The sequence below is a fragment of the Geotrypetes seraphini genome, chromosome 11 (genome assembly GCF_902459505.1).
Source record: "Geotrypetes seraphini chromosome 11, aGeoSer1.1, whole genome shotgun sequence".
Taxonomy (NCBI): domain Eukaryota; kingdom Metazoa; phylum Chordata; class Amphibia; order Gymnophiona; family Dermophiidae; genus Geotrypetes; species Geotrypetes seraphini.
The window spans coordinates 130,831,851-130,852,308 of NC_047094.1; the positions used below are offsets into that span (position 1 = coordinate 130,831,851).

General features: G+C 44.3%; 1 protein-coding gene across 4 annotated transcripts in view; it reads left to right on the forward strand.

Moving 5' to 3' along the window:
• Window positions 1–20,458, forward strand: part of KIAA1755 (KIAA1755 ortholog) — a 102,437-nt gene that overhangs the window by 39,960 nt on the left and 42,019 nt on the right. For 3 of the 4 annotated variants that reach the window (XM_033963640.1, XM_033963643.1, XM_033963641.1), the window contains exons 6-12: window positions 1,363–1,456; window positions 6,527–6,610; window positions 8,098–8,214; window positions 8,892–8,990; window positions 12,483–12,631; window positions 13,248–13,386; window positions 18,588–18,710. In XM_033963640.1, the coding sequence (XP_033819531.1) occupies window positions 1,363–1,456; window positions 6,527–6,610; window positions 8,098–8,214; window positions 8,892–8,990; window positions 12,483–12,631; window positions 13,248–13,386; window positions 18,588–18,710 (805 nt within the window). The remainder of the gene's footprint in view (window positions 1–1,362; window positions 1,457–6,526; window positions 6,611–8,097; window positions 8,215–8,891; window positions 8,991–12,482; window positions 12,632–13,247; window positions 13,387–18,587; window positions 18,711–20,458) is intronic. The other variant, XM_033963642.1, reaches the window with a different exon arrangement.

Genomic DNA, 20,458 nt, shown 5'->3' on the forward strand with positions numbered 1-20,458 from the left:
AGTGAAACTGAGTAGTAAGTAGCTCACAGCCTCTAAGGAAAATTTGTGAATACATAGGAACACAAAATTAAGAGCATAAAAATTGCAATACTGGGACAGACCGCAGGTCCATTAAGCCCAGCATCCTGTTTCCAACACTGGCCAACCCAGGTCCCAAGTTCCTGGCAAAAACCCAAAGAGTAGCAACATTCCAGAGCTCAGATTGTGATGTCATAAAGCCTCATTCCACCAATACATAAGAGCCAACCTCATCAGTGATGTCACAATGGAAAAACCCAAAGAGTAGCAACATTCCAGAGCTCAGATTGTGATGTCATAAAGCCTCATTCCACCAATACATAAGAGCCAACCTCATCAGTGATGTCACAATGGAAAAACCCAAAGAGTAGCAACATTCCAGAGCTCAGATTGTGATGTCATAAAGCCTCATTCCACCAATACATAAGAGCCAACCTCATCAGTGATGTCACAATGGCTTCACTGTCCTATACTTGGCTCAAATAATAACATAACAGTTGCGGTACTGGGACAGACCAAAGGTCCATCAAGCTCAATTTCCTGTTTCCAACAGTGGCCAACCCAGGTCCCAAGTACCTGGCAGAGACCCAAAGAGTAGCAACATTCCAGAGCTGAGATTGTGATGTCACAATGCCTCATTCCACCAATGCCTAAGAGCCAACCTCAGCAGTGATGTCACAATGCCTCATTCCACCAATGCCTAAGAGCCAACCTCAGCAGTGATGTCACAATGCCTCATTCCACCAATGCCTAAGAGCCAACCTCAGCAGTGATGTCACAATGCCTTATTCCACCAATGCCTAAGAGCCAACCTCGGCAGTGATGTCACAATAGCTTGATTATACTACATTGGGACAGACCGAATGACGGTCCTTCAAACTCAGCATCCTGTTTCCAACAGTGGCCAACCCAGGCCCCAAGTACCCAGCTAGATCCCAAGCAACAAAATAGATTTTATGCTGTTTGTTTGATGTATGTATCCTAGGAATAAGCAGTGGATTTCCCTAAGCCATTTCAAAAATGACTCACTTCTGCAAATTAGGAAGCATCTTAAAACCTATTTGCTTCCAAAAGCATACTGATGATGGCACGTTTAATTTAGCTTGGTTGTGGAGTCTGGATAAAGCTCTCATGGTGTATTTATGTTATGTTTTATGTGTTTTTAATGCTGTTTTTCTTAATTGTGGTTGTTTTATATGTCATCCACTGTGAACAGTGGAATTTAATTTTTTTTAAATGAACAAAATAGAACAGAATGGTCCTTTTACCACCCCTTGCCTATTAATAGCACCGAATGTTTTTACTGTAAAATTAGGCTAGACGGTTTTTTCTTTCATTTCATAGGAAGGAAGTCAGAGACATGGGTCTGATCATTGCAGTGGATGCTCGAAAAAAGCTCCCCTCTCCTATCCTCTACTCAGCACTGCAGACTGTCCAGGTAAGATCACGTGAACCCCTTTACTTACCCCTCAATCAAAAAGACCCAAAAATGTTGGAAGGCCTACTTGATAAAGATGTCGTCAGAATCTTAGGTGCCCTATCGTATTATAGAATCTTTTGGAAAGAAATCAAAACAATGTTATTTCGGAAATATGTCCTGCAAGGTCATGCATTTGGGCTACAAAAACCCGACGGAACAGTATATTTTAGGGGGGTGAATAACTTATGTGCAAGACGGAAGAGCAGGACTTGGGTTGTGATTGTATGTGATGATCTTAAGTTGACCAAACAGGTTGAAAACGAGACGGCGAAAGCTAGAAGAATGCTAGGGTGCATAGGGAGAGGTATGGCCAGTAAGAAAAAGGAGGTATTGATGCCTCTGTATAAGACCCTTGTGAGACCTCATGTACAATTCTGGAGGCCGCATCTTCAAAAAAATATAAAAAGGATGGAGTCGGTCCAGAGGAATGGTGCATGGTTTTCGTCATAAGGTGTATGGGGGCAGACTTAAAGATCTCAGTCTGTATACTTTGGAGGAAAGGCGGGAGAGGGGAGATATGAGAGAGACGTTTAAATGACTATGTGACATAAATGTGCCTGAATCGAGTCTCTTTCAATTGAAAGGAAGCTCTGGAATGAGAGGGCAGAGGATGAAGTTAAGAGGTGATAGGCTCCGGAGTAATCTAAGGAAATACTTTTTCACAGAAAGGGTGGTAGATGTGTTGAACAGTCTCCCAGAAGAGGTGGTGGAGACAGAGACTGTGTCTGAATTCAAAAGGGCCTGGGATAGGCACGTGGGATCTCTCAGAGAGAGGAAGAGATAATGTTTGCTGCGGATGGGCAGACTGGATGGGCCATAAGCTTTGAATTGTAATTCCCCAGAAATGTCCAGACACCTCTTATTGAAATCCGCCTAGAGCTGACAGGTTAGGGTGGAATAGCAGTCAATAAATGCCATGCAATCGCAGGGAAATTCTACCTAGGTGAGGAAAGGAAATGGTGTGAAAAATGAAACCAGAAATCACTTGGCATTTCGACGTGGTTTTAAACACTAAGCACTAATTTCCCCCCTCAAGCGCCCTCCCAAACTCAGATCCGAATGAGAAGGGTTATGCTTAACTCAAAGCAGATGTAAATGCCTCATGGAAATTTTCCAGGGAATACCTGTTGTGAAATATAGAATGCATGGATACTGCGAACAACTGCCCGAACCATTCCCAGAGCACGTTGCTCCTCAACATATAAGTAACAGCTTTTCTAAAATTATTCTTATGGGTGTATGCTGATTGATATATGCCAGTCAGCTTTTTGTGCATGTAAAGGGTGCATGAACCTTCTAAAATCACCTCCATAGGTAGGAAAATTGCATATTATATGTGCATGCAATGCTGCGCCTCTAGTAATGCGCCTCCTGTTTTGCATGGTGTAATATATGCATGCTTCTCTTGTGGGATCGATGGGCCCGATTTTCAGACTGCGGAGGTTAGCTTTGCGGGGTTTAAAAAAGGCTTGGATAATTTCCTAAAAGAGAAGTCTATAGGCCATTATTGAGATAACTTGGGGAAATCCGCTGCTTATTCTTAGGATAAGCTGCATACAATCTGTTTTTACTACTTGGGACCTAGCTAGGTGCTTGGGACCTGGGTTGGTCACTGTTGGAAACAGGAGACTGGGCTCGATGGACCTTCGGTCAATCCCAGTACCGTAGCTGTTATGTTCTTATTTGAAACTCAAAGTATAAATAAAATGGAGATGAAGTTCTAATAATCAATTCACTAACTTTATGATGTATGAAATAAAGTGAATTAAATTGTTTAACTGAATAAAGTACATATATTACAAAATAAAATATAATACTAGAGTGCTCAGTGTGATATCTTATTCAAAACCAGCAGGTTAATAGAATAAAGATGTATTATCATTGCATCATTGCACTCACCTACCTACCAGCAATGATGCAATGATAATACATCTTTATTCTATTAACCTGCTGGTTTTGAATAAGATATCACACTGATCACTCTAGTATTATATTTTATTTTGTAATATATGTACTTTATTCAGTTAAACAATTTAATTCACTTTATTTCATACATGTTCTTATTTGAGCCAAGTATAGGACAGTGAAGCCCTTGTGACATCACTGATGAGGCTGGCTCTTAGGCATTGGTGGAATGAGGTATTATGACATCACAATTAGAGATTGACACAGGGAAAAAATTTGTCCCCTTCTCCGCAACCACCTCCCTGTCACCATCCCGTCCCCGCGACTACTGTCCCATACAAACCTCAGTACTGCAATATTTAGCTTATTCCTTCCTTATAAATCAAAGTCCTGGCTGCTGAACTAGAGAAAGAGATGTTCAGCTGGCAGGGCTTTGTTTATTAATTTTTATCAACACGACTAATATACTACTTTATCCTAAAGTAAAAAAAGAAAAGAAATAGAAATTTTTTTTTCTACCTTTGTTGTCTGGTTTCTGCTTTCCTCATCTTCTCATTCAATTCCTTCCATCCACTGTCTGTCTTCTCTCTGCGTCTTCCATTTGCTCTGTTACTGTGCCTCTCCCTTCACCCCCCCCCCCCAAATTGGTCTGGCATCCATCTTCTTCCCTCTGCTCCCCACATAGTCTGCATCTCTGTCTTCTTCCCTTCCAGCGTCTTCTCCCCACTCTCTGTTCCCCATTTCCCTTCCAGCATCTTCTCCCCACTCTCTGTTCCCCATTTCCCTTCCAGCATCTTCTCCCCACTCTCTGTTCCCCATTTCCCTTCAGTGTCTTCTCCCCACTCTCAGTTCACCAGCACCCATGGGGATTGATAGATGCCGGGTAAATGTAGTTTCTGGTTGCTTGAGAGTTACTATTAAAAATAGGCCTAACTAATACTATACCCCATGCTATGCCATACCATAAAGTGTTCCAGATAAACTGCCGAACATGTAGGCAAAGTGTGGACGTACTCAAGTGTGGCGTGCCAAGTTTACGCTTAAATTTCCACCAGAAATTGATTTCATTTTTATTTAAAGCATTACAGTATTTCTTTGATTTTCTTTGCTGGTTGCTTGAGTTCCGGTTAACAGAGTCTACTGTATTTATTGACCACTTAAAGCCTATGGTTTACATTCAGGTACTAAAGTATTTCTCCTGGTGAGCTCACAATCTGTCTAACCTAAGTGTTAAGTGACTTGCCCAGGGTCACAAGGAGCAGTGCTGTGCTTGAGACTGCAGCCCTAACCACTAGGTCACTCCCCAGTCCTAAAATGTTGATTATGCAGCTTAGATGGCATATATAAAGTTATCCTCCACAGGTCATTCTTTTCCCTGAAATTGTTAATTTTATGGGATATGTATATTTCTTCATGATATGCATTACAGATTTTAGCAATTGACATATGTTGAAAAATTACACCATAGCACCCCCTGCTGTTTGTAAAGAAATATGGTACTAATATTTAAATAAAATAAGTAGTTACAAAAAGAGAAAATACATATACATAAGCAGCATTTCCAAAATCAGACACTGGGGTTATATAAAATATGACAAAGCATTCATAGGGAAACACTGTGCAATGAATCCCATGGTAATTTCATCATTGATATTTTAACCAGTGCAACTGTGAACAAGCCAGACTGTCGGAGAGAGATTTTTAAACTAGGCCTGAATTTCTGACAACCCCGCTCTGATGCGTTATGGGACAAACAGCACTAATTTCAATGAGCTAAATGAGGACTGGGCAAAAAGTCTCCCTCCTGGAGCTGGACAATATGATAATTCTAAGGATAATAGGCCACTTATTTTCCTTCTTTCTTTATAAGTAGAGCTGCATTTCGATTAAAATTATTAATAGCAATTAATTGTATAATTATAGATTTGTAATCGTGATTAATTGTATGATCAAAGGACTGATAATCTCCCTCCCTCCTGTTCCTGGGTCCAACATCTTTCCCTCTCTTTGTCCCCATTATCTCCAGGTCAGTTATCTCGGCTCCTTTCTTCCCTCCCTCCCTCCCTCCCTCCCTCCCACTATCCAATATCTCTGTTTCCCCTCCTCTCCCCCTTCTGTTGTCCAGTATATCTCTCTTCCTCTCCTCCACCTCTAAGTCCAACATCAACTCCCCTCCATTGTTTTCTTCCTTCTCTTCCTCCTTCCCTCCCTTCAATTGTCCAGCAAATGTCTCTGTCCCTGCCTCTCCCTCCTGATTTACTATCCATCATCTTTACCTTCACTCCCGGCCCCTCTTCCTACCCAGAATTTGACATCTCCATCCTTTCTCAATTCTCCCTGGGTCTGTCTTAAAGCTGGTGTTTTATTCACCTCCAACAGGGGTGTTGATTCAAATATGCTGCTTGAAGGTTGCTCCAAAGCATGCCCTCTGACCCCTTTAACATCACTTCCTGTTTTCACAAGGGTAGGACGGGTTAGAGGGGGAGATGTTGAATTGCAAATGGTGTGGGGGAGGGAGAGGGGAACAGATGCTGGATCACGGTGACAATAGGGGTTGAGAATGGAAGAGAGAGGGAGAGATATTGGGAGGAGACAGATGCTGGAGCTTGATTAAGTGTATTAACTAATTCATTTTTTTTTAATTGCTTCTAATAGATAAGGTGTTAATTGCAGCATTAACTGCGATTAACGTGCAGCCCTTTTCATAAGATTAGGGTTACCAGGTTTTCCCAAAGGAAAATCCGGACCCACAGGCCCGCCCTTTTCTGTCTGCGTCATGCCCCCTCCCGACGCAATTTTGACAGGAAGTTTTTTTTTTTTTTTTTAGTTCAAAGAGTTTTATTGATTTTATAAAAGATGAAATACAAAGCCAACAATATGTGTGCTCCAACGAAGAACACATTATAACAATGTCATTAACAAATGTGAAGTGCATCCATAGTGAGATAATAGTGCCGGGTTTTGAAAAGCCATCTGGACCCCCAGACATGTCCTCGAAAAGGAAGACATGTCCGGGAAAATCCAGACATCTGGTAACCCTACATAAGATAGCCCAAATACAAAGATTCCGTCTAATACTGCTTGCGAGGCGTTGGATCAGATGTGCTCCTTTGTTCTTCTCAGGTATCTTCTGCCTGCATTCATAGCCTGCTGATACTGGTAGAGAAAGACGCTGTCTCTTCTGTAGAGAAGTTACCTGGAGTACAGGTGAGCATGTCTTGAACACTTTTCTACACAGTTGTCTGGTTAAAGTTGATCTCAACCTACCAAAAGATTCTTGTGTATGACATGATCAAGTCATTTGGAGATGAAATAACTAGCCAAATTACTGTATTTTCACGCCATATATAGGCATCCATATTGAACTGGCTACCTCCTGCGATCAGCGGTAATCCCGGATAGTCGATGTCAGGGTTGCTGGCATTGAGGCCCTAATTCTCTAAAGTGCATCCTGATTTTAGGCGTCCTACAGCTGTCTAATCAGCCAATCGGGTTGCACGTTTTTTTTAAAAAAATGCTCCCCAGGCAAGCCTGAAGGCACCTCCGGGAGCCTAGGGAGACCCGCAAGATGCCTAAGCTCGTCTAAGGGCCTTTGGCGGGCCTTAGGCTGAACCTAGGCGGCCCTACGCGTCTCCCTAGTAGAGGAGAAGCTTAAAATGTAGGCCAGCAAAATGCTGGCCTACATTGTAAGTAGACGCGGCTGCTATACTTATCGCGGCAAGGGATCTCTCTGCCGCTATAAGTATAGCGGGCCGCGGCCCCCTGACCAGGAGGGTGCCCAAACCCTCTGCCCGAAGACGCCCCCCCCGACCGCCCCCCCCGACACTACCGATCCACCCCCCCCTGACAATATCGATAGCTGGCAGGAGGGTGCCCAATCCCTCCTGCCCGAAGACGCACCCCCCCCGGCGCTAACCCCCCCCAAACCTCCACTCCACCAAACCTGTTCTTAGAAGGGTCTTGCACGTCTTGAGCCAGCAGGCACGCCTCGTCTCGTCGAAATGAAGCGGGCCCGCCCCTTCCCGGCCCATCCCGCCGAAGCCTAAGGCCTGATTGGCCCAGGCTCTAGAAGCCTGGACCAATCAGGCCTTAGGCATAGCGGGTCCGCCCATCCCCACTTAATCTAAGGCCTGATTGGCCAATGTGGCAATGCAGATGAAAGCCAAGCTTCTGGCGAATGAAAGAGGCATCGGCGGTTTTGTAGCTGGTTTTACGTGGATTGGAAAATTTATGAAATGAAATTCTCTGTCACTGAGAATATGAACTACTGGTGCTGAAATAATTAAGGACATTATTTATGCCTTTAAGGAAATTTGGGGCCAGACCCTTAAATGTGTCTAACCTCTCGGCGCGGTTGTCAAGCAACCACTAGGTACCGTTTATAAAATCACGCTTAGCAGCAGCTAAGCGGACTTAGGCGTCCTAAAGGTAGATGCCACTCCATTAGGCCAGCGTTTCACTCGCCTAATTTAGAAGCGCCTATCAGATGCCTAAGTCAATCACAGTAACTACAAAATATAACACATTCTAATAAAAGGACTGTTAAATTTTTAATGCCCTCCCCCCCCAACAACCAGAATGACCACTAACAAATTAACATCCTAATGTACTGAATCCAAATGGATTTTCACGATTGCGTGATTTATTAATTTCCCAAGCAGATGAATCGGATTAACTTTGTTTTCAACTTCAAGGTGGAGGTGTTGACCTCACTGAAGACCCTAAATCGATATTTTGAACATGGTCAGTTGACTTGGGATCTGGGAGGCACCTTTCCCTACTGCCACAGCGAATGGGTTCAGTTTTGCCAGGTATCTCTCATCGAAACTTTGTGATTTCTTTTGATGTCTTCTCGAATGTTTAATACTCTTAAATGTTTCTTAACAAGTGGTGAAGGCCAATAAAACCTATTTGGTGATATATTGATACAGAGTTGAAAGTTACGTAAGGGTAGCACCCCAGTCACCAGAGGAAAAACCAGAAGCTCCTGGGCGCTCACTGAAAAGCCCCTGTCCAGTCCGATTACCCAGAAAACTCAAGAATAAATCCCCCCAGGCACTCCGCTTACGAGGGGGGTGCCGAAAAGTTCTCAGGCCAACCAACCGACTTCCTAAATTCTGAGCGTTATTTTGCCACTGTAGCTGAAAAGGATTAAGTGCCAATTGAAAGAAACAAAATTCTATGTTTTTGACATTGTTTCAGGTCATTGATTGAACCATATCCACGTCATTCTCTTCTTGGTTGGGGCTGAGAACTTTTCGGCACCCCACCCCCTCAAGGGCCACAACTCAGTTGGGTTTTCAAGACTCTACCTGAGCTCGGCACCTCACTGTTGCACTAATTTGGGGGGGGCTATATTTTGTTCTGACATATCGGCTTTTACATTTTGTCTTGGGTGTGTTCGCTTCATATTCTTTCTCCATACTGAATATCAATGCGTATCGGTCTTTTTTTAAATCTGACTCGAGATGTCGTATCTCTTGTTTAGAAGCTGGATCCCTTCACAGCTGATTTGAGGAAGGCCTCAGAATTATTGCAAAACTCTATTGAAGAACTGGAGCAAGACAATCTGTTGGAGGCCACACAGGTAAAGTGTACTAGGGTGTCCAAGAGGATGGGGCAGGAACAGAAACTATGGGGTCCTTTTATTAAGCTGTGCTAACCTATTTAGCATGTGCTAATTGCTAAGGCATCCATTGTACCCTATGGGCATCTTAGCATTTAGCTTGCGCTAAATCGGTTAGCGAACCTTAATAAAAAGGACCCCTTTAAAAGCCCAGAATCTGGAAGTGTGGGGTTTTTTTTAGTGATAAAAGCCATTCCAGTGAAATGCAAAGTTCAAGATGGTTCTGTCAGGAGTTGGCAACAAAGGGCCAGATTTTATAAACAGCTCCATTGTCGTCGGCTATCTATAAAATGGCCGCCAATCGCGTGTCAATCACGCAATGGGGCCATTTCTAGATTTGCGGCTTCCTAGAAACATGATGGCAGATAAAGGCCAAATGGCCCATCCACAGCATCCACTATCTCCTCCTCTCCCTATTGGCTAAGGCTCTTAACATTTCCATCTCCTCTTCCTATAGGCTAAGACTCTTTACACCTGCATTGTGAGGTCATTGAACTTTATAGTTAGAGAAACATTGTAACATAAAGGCCAAATGGCCCATTCGCAGCATCCACTATCTCCTCCTCTCCCTGTTGGCTAAGGCTCTTAACATTTGCATCTCCTCTCCTTATTGGCTAAGGCTCTTTACACTGCATTGTGAGGTCATAGAGTTTTATGGTTATAGAAACATGATGGCAGATAAAGGCCAAATGGCCCATCCGCAGCATCCACTATCTCCTTGTCTCCCTTTTCGCTAAGACTCTTAACATTTGCATCTCCTCTCCCTATTGGCTAAGGCTCTTTACACTGCATTGTGAGGTCATAGAGTTTTATGGTTATAGAAACATGATGGCAGATAAAGGCCAAATGGCCCATCCGCAGCATCCACTATCTCCTTGTCTCCCTTTTCGCTAAGACTCTTAACATTTGCATCTCCTCTTCCTATAGGCTAAGGCTCTTTACACCTGCATTGTGAGGTCATAGAACTTTATAGTTATAGAAACATTGTAACATGATGGCAGATAAAGGCTAAATGGCTCATCCGCAGCATCCACTATCTCCTCGTCTCCCTTTTCGCTAAGACTCTTAACGTTTGCATCTCCTCCCCATCTCCTGTGGGGTTCCTCAGGGCTCCCCCCTGTCTCCCACCCTGTTTAATATCTACCTAGCCTCCCTAGGTAACCTCCTACACAACCTCAACCTCAAATTCTTTATATATGCAGATGATATCACAATTGCCTTCCCTCTAACCAATTTCTCAAAAGAACTACTTAACCACATCACAAACATTCTTAACCAGATCGAACTTTGGATGCTCTCGTTCAGACTGAAACTCAACCCCGACAAAACAAAATTCTTCCTAGCCACCCCCAACGACAAAATCAAAAACAACTCTATTCAATTGAAAGGAATTACTTTCCCTATTGAACCCACCCTAAAAATTCTGGGTGTCACTCTGGACAAAAATTTATCCCTAGAAAACCACACTGACCACATGGTCAAGAAAAGCTTCTCCGTACTGTGGAAACTACGCACAATAAAAAAATACTTCGACGACTCCGCTTTCCGCCTACTGGTTCAATCTTCCATCCTCAGCACTCTTGATTACTGCAACATCATTTTCCTAAACGCCACGAAGAAAACCACCAGGAGATTAAAATTAGTCCAAAACACCGCCGTGCGTCTCATCTTCGGCCTAAAGAAATGGGAACATGTCACCCCCTTCTACCACCAACTACACTGGCTGCCATTCGAGTCAAGAGTCCTTTTCAAGTTTGCATGCTTCTGCTACAAATCGGTTAATGGTGCTACTCCAAGCTACATCAACCCCCACTTTAACCTCTATCACATAAACAAGAAATCCCGTAGAACTCAACTATTCGCCTTCCCCTCGCTAAAACTCTGCCACTATAAAAGATTCATAGACAAAACCTTCGCCTTCCACGCAGCCAAGCTCAACACATGGCTGGCCCAAATGATCCTCGAGGCCTCCTCCTACTTCGACTTCAGAAAAACTCTCAAAACTTACCTTTTCAGCAAACAAGACCTCTAACGGCCCCACCCGCACACATTTTCCTCTCCCCCCCCTGCATTCTCCCCCCCCTTTTTTCAGCTCCTCTCTTCCACGTCTTCAACAACTTCCCGCCATCCTCTGTCAATTTTCGATTTTACTTGTTACTGAACTGTTTTTATTTTTTTGTTTGTAAATCTGCTGGATAACGTAGATCCTTTTGAATGGATGTAAACCGCCTAGAACTCGCTGGGTATGGCGGTATATAAAAAATAAAATTATTATTATTTATTATTATTATTATTGGCTAAAGCTCTTTACACTGCATTGTGAGGTCATAGAGCTTTATGGTTATAGAAACATGATGGCAGATAAAAGCCAAATGGCCCATCCAGAGCATCCACTATCTCCTCCTACCCTATTGACTAAGGCTCTTTACAGCTTTATGGTTATAGAAACATTGTTCAATATATATTAATGGGAGCAAATAACTAATATGCTGTGATGATACTATAAAATATATAATTTAAATTACAGTTACACACTTAAAAATTATATATATAATAGTAAATGTCCACTTACCTGCTTGTAGTGGTGTTGGTAGTTGGTCACGAGACAGGCAGCTATGTTGAAAGTGCAAGTGCTCATAATAAAACATTCATAGTGCCGTGAAACACAAGTTTTCCCCCCGACTTGAGTTTCGCAACTACGTTCTTCCTCAGGAGGGGAAATTCTAAAATACAAAACAAACCCTAATAATATGTTCATACCCATGTCACATTATAACTACCACTCATCCAAAATACATCAACTTTATCATATCAATTGAGTAATATTAATGGCTCTGTATCCTTCTTTCTGGTTGACTTACTGTTGATGCTGTATATTACCATGCCGAGATTTGTGCTTGATTCCTTAGCTTTTGCTCATCAGGCTGGCAGGAGAAACAGCCTTCGCAGATCTTCTTGGGAAGAACTTGTCTTTCTTCGAAAATGGTGTAGCTCAGTTTCTTCAAACCAAGTACCCCCTAAGTCGATCGCATTTCAACTGAGTACCACTGAGCTCTGATCCGCTATAGCAGTTGTACATTCCAAATGCTAATTACAAAATAGAAAATAAAATTACTTTTTCTACATTTTTTAACTAGTCATTTATTTTTCTAATCATATTGATCCTAGTGTCTTGTTTCTGCTTTCCTCTGTCTGTCTTCTTGTAACTCTCTTTTAACTCTTGTAACTCTCTTTTAACTCTTTTAACTCTTGTAACTCTCTTTCTTCTCTCTCCATGTTCAGCATCTTCCCTTTCTTTGTCGCTATCTGACAACCATTACCAATATTTCCCCTCTCTGTGTCTCTTTTTCTGTCTGGTAATAAGTATTAGTAGTAGCAGTATGAACAATTTCATTGTAAAAAAAAAACTGTGTAATGGATAAGGGTGAAAATATTCATTTTTTCATCTTCCAGGAGGCAGCTGAACGCATCAGCAAGTACCGTGACATGATGAAGACTGTCCTTAATGATAGCCGATTGGTTAGTCTGCAGAGAGAGGGAGGAGCTACATTAGCCAGACTCAGGAAGGAAGCATCTCATCTGAGCTTCTCAGAGGATGTTAGGTATGAAGAGAAGTGTTAGAGCTAGGATAACTTCCTTTGGTAACCACCTGAATAATTATGCAGAAGGTGAAATAGCATGTTCGCAATAATTAGTAAAGGAATGGAATACAAAACCAAGAATATTATAATCCTCAGTATCAATTTTGTGCAATTCTGATCAAAACATCTCAAAAAAGATACAGTGGAATTAGAAAAGGTGACACAGAAGGGTGACAGAATGATAGAGGATGTGGTAAGAGTGGTTAACGTAGCTGGTTTTAAAAAAAGGTTTGGACAAATTCCTGGAGGAAAAGTCCATAGTCTGCTATTGAGACAGACATGGGGGGGAAGCCACTGCTTGCCCTCGATCGGTTGCATGAAATGTTGCTACTATTTGGGTTCTTGCCAGGTGCTGGTGGCCTGGATTGGCCACCATGAAGACCAATCCAGGATTGGTCTTCTGGGCTAGATAGACCATTGGTCTGACCCAGTAAGGCTATTCTTATGTTCTCATTAATTGACCCCATGATGTCCCTCTCATTGATGTCCACTTGCGGGAATCTGGGTGTGTTCGATGCAGTAGTTGAACACAGGAAAGAAGTTTTGCAATTGGCTCTCACATGGCATCTTGTTTCAGGAACGCCGTGGACTCAGCCGTGGCCCTGTATAACCAGATGGAAGAGAAAGTTCATGCATTGGTAACAAAGTCAAACAAGAGCCTTGAGCAGCTGGAGTCACTTTTGAAGATCAGAGAACTGGAAAGTGAATTTGACAAGGTAAAGAAATGCTTCCGTTTTCTCTGGGAACAGCTTCATGTTCCGCAGGACTGGGGACTACCGTATTTTCACGCATATAACGCGCGCGTTATACACGATTTTTACAAACCGAGTATAACCATGCGCGTTATATTCGTGAGCGCGTTATCCCCTTTTTTTTTACATAGTTCTTCCCCCCCCCCCCGACATCCGATTCACCCTGCAGGACCGCTCGCGCTCGAACACACACCCGCACCCGCACCCCCACCCCGAAGGACCGCTCGCACCCCCACAACCTCCCCACCCACCACCCCCATCATGTAGAAGCTGCCTACCATCGTTCTGCTGCTTCCTCTTCCGGCGGTCCCGCCTTTTCTCTGATGTCAGAGAAAGGGCAGGGCCGCCGGAAGAGGAAGCAGCGTAAACGCAGGGCTAAGAGAAGGGGCAGGACCGCCGGCAGAGGAAGCAGCAGAACGACAGTAGGCAGCTTCTACATGATGGGGGGGGAGGCTGTGGGGGTGCGAGCGGTCCTTCTGGGTGGGGGTGGGGGTGCGTGTTCGAGCGCGAGCGGTCCTTCGGTGTGGGGGTGCAAGCGGTCCTGCGGAGGGGGTGAATCGGACGTCGGGGGAAGCATCAGGCTTTCAGGGTGGGGACAGGACTTCAAGGGGGGACAGGACTTCAAGGGGGAGAGGAGAGTCGGGGCGGGCTAAAGGAGAGTCGGGCTGGCCAGAGGAGAGTCGGGCGGGCTAAAGGAAAGTCGGGCTGGCCAGAGGAGAGTCGGGGCGGGCGAAAGGAGAGTCGGGCAGCGACAGGAGAGTTGGGGCAGCATGCGCAGTATAGGGGTGTGTGCGGTATATAAAAATTTATTTACATAAATTACAGTTTCCCGCGCGCTATACCCGTGTGCGCGTTTTACACGGGTGCGCGGTATATAAGTGAAAATACGGTAATCCTAACTCTACTATGGATTTTATGTGACTCTAGGCATGTGACTCCATTGCTCTTTGCTCTAGGGAAGCCCACTGCCAATAGGTAATGATAATTGTTGTGCCCTAACCAAAGAAGCTAAACAGCTGATGGAAATTAAAGAGTATACTGGCTAATGTTCGTTATTGTGTTTTATGTCATAAGCCTTATTCCATATTTCATTGCCAAAAGAAGGCGATGAGTTTAGCTGGCAACAGTGATAGAATTTGCGCTGGGTTGTTTTGTTTTTCACCGGTTCCAAATCTAAACAGATTGGGTCAATCTTAGCAAGTCATCAGCGTGACAACATACTCTAAAACCTAATCCCTGAATTAGAGAGATTGGTGACGCCAAAAAGATATTAAATATGACGGTCTACTAGCCACCAGAGCAGCAAAAATAAACCACCGCCTCTCAAATCTGTTGACCATGACGCCCAACCACAAAACATTCAGAAAAGAACTGAAAGCCATACTGTTCAAGAAATTTGTCAAATAATCTAACCAAACCGTATCGACCCTGCCCAGATCCCAACGCATACTATAGCTATCAACCTTGCAATCTCCCTGGGAATGCCCAGGCTAATTTCTTGTTGTAAACCACCTAGAACTGAAAGGTATTGGCGAAATAGAAGACATCAATGTAATGCAACGTAAATAATATAGGGGATAGAGCAGACCCCTGAGGAGCTCCACAAGATGAATGACTTCATGAGGCCTATCATACATTTTGCAATCACACGACAGCTGTTTGTGTGTGTTCATATATGAGCTTTGGTTCTACTGTTCGTTAGTTTATCATCGATCCTAACCCTGACTCATCTTAAAGGTTGTAAAGACTCCTGACACAGACATAGTTGCCAAAACATGGATGCGTTGAGTCCTCTCAAGAGGGACTATCACTGTCCAAGGTGAATATGAAAAATAAAGAAATAAATAGATTTGAATGCCCATTTTAGATTGAACCAGTAAGGGTCTTGAACTTGCATCCCAGTGCACTGTGGGATTTGTAATGCCTGATCCTGCCCATCGAACTCGGTGCTGGAAATCCCATAATGCGCCGAGAAAAGGTGGCCAGAATTCCAGGGCCGTCCCAAGATCTCCGGCCTGGAACTGGTCAATTGTCATCTCTGCCTACATAAATAAATGGCAAGGTCTTAACCCTTTCAGGACCAAGGGACCTATTTGTCCCATAACTTTAAAATCCTATAAATTTTGATTGGGATAGTCTACAGTTCTAAATTTGATATGTACGGATTCCATAGGATACTGCCTTTATGTAAACAAACTGGTTCCGACATTCATTCATTAGCGTCGTTGCCAGATTGACGAGAAGATTCACTTGCCACACTGTCCATAAGCCAGAAGTGTGATTTTTTTTAAAAAAAAATAATGATATTTCACAAAAAAAAAATCAATTTTTTGGCATCTGCAAGCCCTTTTTACCATAAAAATGTCGTCAAAACCACAAAAATTGGCCTACGATCCTTATGGTCCTGAAAGGGTTAAGTGCCATGTTCTAGCATCTGTGTTGGCCTCGTTGAGATGCAAGGCTTGAAAGGTTTGGTAAAAAAAAAAAAAAAAGCAAGTTAGACAACGTAGTCTCCATCGAGGGCTTAGTCCAGCGAGTTTCCAGTTTTTTTTCGTATCGTAGGAAAAGTAGCTTATGAAAAAACTGGAAACTCGCTGGATTTAACCCTCGATGGAGACTACGTTGTCTAACTTGCTTTTTTACCACACTTTTCAAACCACCTTCATAGAAACCTTCAAAGGTCTCTTCTTCGTATAAGGTCTCCTATGGGCTCCTAAGGTGCGTCAGGGATTTTAGCGCATGCAGCAGATTAGCGCTACGTGGCTAGAAATAACGCCAGCTCAATGCTGGGGTTAGCGTCTAGCGCGCGCGGCATTATAGCGTGCGTTATTTCACGGGTTAAAGCCCTAACACAGCTTAGTAAAAGGAGCCCTATGTCTCATGTATGACAGCCTCTGTTTGACTGATAAAATAAAAAGTATCACCGCTTTACAGAGGATCCAGCAAATTCAAAGGATATTTTAATGGGACGTTTCCACTGCCTATAATATTTCTTGCTTTTGAAGAAGACAAAGAAGGATTAACGAGAGAGAGGTTTATTTATGTTCATCATAGATTGGGCGGGGTTTTATCCCTTTCGGATGGAGGGGGATGATTTGGTTCTCCCGAGACATTAGAAATAATCTAAGCTGTTAGATAAAAAGTCCCAATTTATTAAACAGATTGTCTAGGTCAGAAAAGGGACTTCCAAGTCGGGGCGTTCACAGTTGGCAAGGTATTTGTCAAACGGCCTGCTGAACACAACGTTTTGTACGATGCAAATAAGATCACGGAGAATGCATTTGTACTGGATCCACATACACTGGAAACAGCCTTTGTACAAAAATAAAAAGGGTTAAAAAAAAAATAACATTTACCCAGGGCTTTGTATGTGTAAATAGGAGAGCTTCACATTTTCTTCCCTACATACATTTTGCAAACCTAGACGATCTGCAAAACTCTATTTGGGGGCTGTAGATCAGTTGGTTTTAAGTAAATAGATTGCTCAAATGGCACACACCCAAATCTGGGCACCAAAATTTGTGCAAGGATTGAAGATACCTACGCAAATTAATAAGCCGGCAAACCATTAACTAGTAATACATCAGTGTTAATAATTATTGCAGTTAACTGGCACTCATTACAATTCCCGTGTGCATTTCCCTGCACACTGTTCTATTCCTCCGTGCCCCTAAATCCCCTAGCGTACTACTCAAAAAGGGTGCAAGGCCAGGAGTGAGGTAGGCACCTTCCAAAATTTGCACACAGAGTTATATGATGCTGCCATTCCAGTCACGAAATGGCAACAGTTGGGCACCAGCATTTACTTCAGACTAAGGAGAGGGACACAAAAAAATCACCATTTACCTCAAAATGCGCCCTAAATCGAACATTCAAGGTTCTTATGGGACTCTGCAAGGCCACCCACACCTCACACATACACCCCCCAGCATTTACCCCCAGGTTTCAGCTGATGAAAGCAACAGTGCCCAAATGTGGGCTCTAAGCTAGAGGTCTGCACGGGGATCGCGGGAATCCCGCGGGTCCTGCGGGGGTCCCGCGGGAATCCCCTCCTAACCCAAGGAATCTCACGGGGACCCCCATTCTAGTCAACGGGACTCCCACGGGGACCCCCCTCTGGCCCATGGGACTCCCACGGGGACCCCCCTCTTGCCCACTGGACTCCCACGGGGACCCCCCTCTTGCCCACGAGACTCCCACGGGGACCCCCCTCTTGCCCACGGGACTCCCACGGGGACCCCCATTCTAGCCAACGGGACTCCCACGGGGACCCCCCTCTGGCCCACGGGACTCCCACGGGGACCCCCCTCTTGCCCACGAGACTCCCACGGGGACCCCCCTCTTGCCCACGGGACTCCCACGGGGACCCCCCTCTAGCCAACGGGACTCCCACGGGGACCCCCCTCTGGCCCACGGGACTCCCACGGGGACCCCCCTCTGGCCCACGGGACTCCCACGGGGACCCCCCTCTTGCCCACGGGACTCCCACGGGGACCCCCCTCTAGCCAACGGGACTCCCACGGGGACCCCCTTCTGGCCCACGGGGACCCCCCTCTAGCCAACGGAACTCCCACGGGGATGGAAGGCCTTGGAAGCAGGGTTCATCCATATAGTATAATGGACACGTCAGTCTTAGTAAAAGAGGGGGTTTATAAGTTAATTACCTGAACAGAAAACAAAAAAAGGGTTCCACCAAAGAGATTCCACAAGGAAAACAGCAGCACAAACACAAAATAAACTGTGGAATTGATGATCCTGTCAGAAGTAATTGCTGCTTTTTATAGGGACGGGCGGGGATGGAGGTAATTCCTTGCGGGGACGGGTGGGGACGGAGAGGATCCTGGCGGGGACGGGTGGGATTTCTGTCCCCGTGCAACTCTCTACTCTAAGCACTGTTTTTTTTGTTGTGTTTTTTTTTTTTAAATATCTTTATTAGCAATTGTAAAGGGAACATACAACCAAGAAGGGAAGCAGAGAGCAGCCGAGGGGATGTTTCCTTGTTGTCCTGTTCTTACGCGTGTTGACCTACATGGCAGTTGGGCCTTGTTTTTCTCGGCTTCCCTAATCACTGCTTTATACGGAGCGCTCAACTTATTTCTAAACTCCCTTAGACACATGTTGCCATGGAATCCCTGACAAGTTTATTCCGTTGTTTCCGCTTCTAGCTAAGCCGCTGGATGGATAGAGAAGGGGCAAGCCAATTGCATCAGCTGGCCGCTTTGGAATGGTCGCTGGAGAACATAGAGAGAGCCCACCAGCAATTCACCGAGTTCTTCAATCAAGCAACAGTATGTTATAGGGGTTGTTCCCAGAATGGGGGTGAGCGGTCCACGGGCAAATCAGCATTAGTAGGGATGAAATTTTAAGATGATAAATACGGGAGGTATTAGGCATAGCCAGAATGAACAAACGAGCCCTCCTTTTGGCTAAACCGCGGTAATGCTTTCTACCACGGGACCGGAGTTCTAAATGCTCCGACGCTGATAGAATTCCTATAAGCAGCGGAGCAGCGTCAGAGCCACGGTAGAAACCTCTACCGCGGCTTTGTAAAAGAGGGCCTACGAAATCTAGCCTAAACTTTCTGAACAGCGGCAGATTCTGGGGTTACAAAGAGCATTATCCATATTTTGTTTTCTATTGTAAAAATTAAAAAAAAAAAAAAAAAAATAGTTTGAAAAGAAACTAGGGGCTCCTTTTACGAAAGCACGTTAGGGCCTTAATGCGCGGAATACGCGTGCGCTAGCCGCTACCGCCTCCTTTTGAGCAGGCGGTAGATTTTCGGCTAGCGTGCGCTAAAACGCTTAGCGCTCCTTCGTAAAAGGAGCCCTAGGTCTTCTAAATATCAGCTCCCTGTTTCTTACCATTTACTCTTTCTTTTGCATTTTATTTCTTCAGTCCCCCCCCCCCTTTTATAGGTCTTTTTTTTATTTTTTATGAGTGATTTTACCTTGGTTATATTCTGATTTTAAACTTGAAAGGTATTAACATAGAACAAAATCTATTCCAGAGAAAGGTAAATGGTAAAACCAGAGGACACAATTTGAGGTTGAGGGGTGGTAGATTCAAGAGCAATGTTAGGAAATTCTACTTTACGGAGAGGGTGGTGGATGCCTGGAATGCGCTCCCGAGAGAGGTGGTGGGGAGGAAAACGATGACAAGAGTTTTTGAACAAGCGTGGGATGACCACTGAGGATCTCTAATCAGAAAATACTAGGTATATATCGAAGGAACTAAGGCCAGTACTGGGCAGGCTTGCACGGTCTGTGTCCCTTATATAGACATTCGGTTGAGGACGGGCCGGGGAGGGCTTCGATGGCTGGGATGGTTTAGATGGTCTGGAGTGAGCTTTGATGCAAACTAAGCAGACTACCGGGCAGGCCTCTGGGTTTCTGGCCCAGAAATAGCTAAGAAAAAGGGCCATTTAAATTTAATTTATGGAGCATGTATGGTTGGGCAGACTGGATGGACCATTCGGGTCTTTATCTGCCGTCATTTGCTATGTTACTATGATATTAGCGCAATTCCCCAGTTCTCTTGGGTTGTTAATAGTGGGTGGTGGCTAGGTAGGGAGAGCTTTTGAAAATATTAAACCTCAATATTGCTTTCAGTTGATCATAATGAATTTAGTTTGATTTTAACTGCCAGCTAAGGGCCCCTTTTACAAAGCCGCAGTAGCAATGCAGCCGCAATAAATGCGCCAAAGCCCACAGGATTTGAATGGGCTTCGGTGCATTTTCTGTGGCAGCATTGCTGCCGCAACTTTGTAAAAGAGACCCTAAACCCTCCCCCTCACCCCCTTTTTACTAAACCGCGGTAGAATTCCTATGAGCATCGGAGCAGTGTCGGAGCATTTAGCGCCCTTGGTCGCGGAAGAAACCTCTACCTTGGCTTAGTAAAAGGGGGCCTAAATGATCTAAAATAAGTCCCAGGACTACAACTAAAAACGGGGCTTAATTTTTTTTTACATTCATTGAAGCTTTTAAATCAAAAGGTAGTTACCATATTTTCAGGTAATTACGGTAGACAATGACGTGTA